This window comes from Tetrahymena thermophila (genome assembly GCF_000189635.1).
Source record: "Tetrahymena thermophila SB210 genomic scaffold scf_8254112, whole genome shotgun sequence".
Taxonomy (NCBI): Eukaryota; Ciliophora; class Oligohymenophorea; order Hymenostomatida; family Tetrahymenidae; genus Tetrahymena; species Tetrahymena thermophila.
Genome location: NW_002476057.1, coordinates 1 through 1,299, shown reverse-complemented (window position 1 = coordinate 1,299; position 1,299 = coordinate 1). Strand labels below are relative to the sequence as shown.

Sequence of the window (1,299 nt, the reverse complement as noted above, 5' to 3'; positions counted from 1 at the left end):
TTAGGTTCTGGTTTAGCAAATTGCATTAATCTCTCAAATTTGACACTTTAACTTAAGTAAAAGCAGTTTATTTTTTTTAGATTGTGATATTTTTAATTATAAAAACTAATTAAAAACAATAAAACTATTTTTTCTTTTTCTTTTTATTGTGCTTGCTTTTATTTTGTTCTTTCTATGTTAATTTAATTTATCATTTTATATTCAGCTTTTGCTTTTATTATTAATTAACTAATCTTATTCTTTCATATTTTTTCTTCATTTTTTCTTTCTAATTAACTATTTAATGAAATATTTTTTTCTTCAATATTTAAAAAGTGGCAATTAAATTGGTGCAACGGGTGCATCAGGCTTAGGTTCTGGTTTAGCAAATTGCATTAATCTCTCAAATTTGACACTTTAACTTTAGTAAAAGCAGTTTATTTTTTTTAGATTGTGATATTTTTAATTTTAAAAACTAATTAAAAACAATAAAGCTCTTTTTCTTATTCTTTTTAATGTGCTTGCTTTTATTTTGTTCTTTCTTTTTTCTTTGCTAATTTCACTCATCATTTTATTTTCAGCTTTTGCTTTTATTATTAATTAATTTATCTTATTATTTCATATTTTTTCTTTATTTTTCCTTCTAATTAACTATTTAATGATATATTTTTTTCTTCAATATTTAAAAAGTAACAATTAAATTGGTGATACATACATACATACATACATACATACTCGCACATGGTGACATGCACTCGGGATAGGGGCCCTATATATAATTACTTATACATTATTATTATACGTATACCAATTTATTTATATATAATTGTGGGTAATATACTAGAAGGGAAGGGTCACCTACACCCTAATGGCATTTCTACTAATCTTCCATGATTTGACTACGCATTATGCTCGCTTCCCATTTGTATTCCAGATCTTCTGTTCAGAATGGGGCCTCCTCTTTACCACCTATCAGATTTGGCCCTTCCCTCCTACCAAGGAGACCGCTGGTAACATTCACATTTTTACATGGAATTTTTCGAAATAAAGGGGGCGGTATAGGATTCGAACCCCCGATATCACTGCTAAGACCCTCCGACTCGCCCACTCGAGCCGCTTAGCCCTTCTTTTAAATTGGTGATGAAGGTGCATCAGGCTTAGGTTCTGCTTTAGCAAATTGCATTAATCTCTCAAATTTGACACTTTAACTTTCGTAAAAGAAGTTTATTTTTTTTAGATTGTGATATTTTTAATTATAAAAACTAATTAAAAACAAAAAGCTCTTTTTTCTTTTTCTTTTTATTGTGCTTGCTTTTATTT

General features: G+C 27.9%; 1 protein-coding gene across 1 annotated transcript; it reads right to left on the bottom strand. All coding sequences in view use genetic code 6, as the record gives it.

The window, feature by feature from the left end:
• Window positions 1-922: 922 nt before the first annotated feature.
• On the bottom strand, window positions 923-1,162 carry TTHERM_002653435 (hypothetical protein; the record flags this gene model as incomplete). The annotated part of the gene is made up of 1 exon (XM_012800518.1): window positions 923-1,162. The coding sequence occupies one exon, from the start codon at window positions 1,160-1,162 to the stop codon at window positions 923-925; it is 240 nt and encodes a 79-aa protein (XP_012655972.1).
• Between the last annotated feature and the right edge of the window lie 137 nt (window positions 1,163-1,299).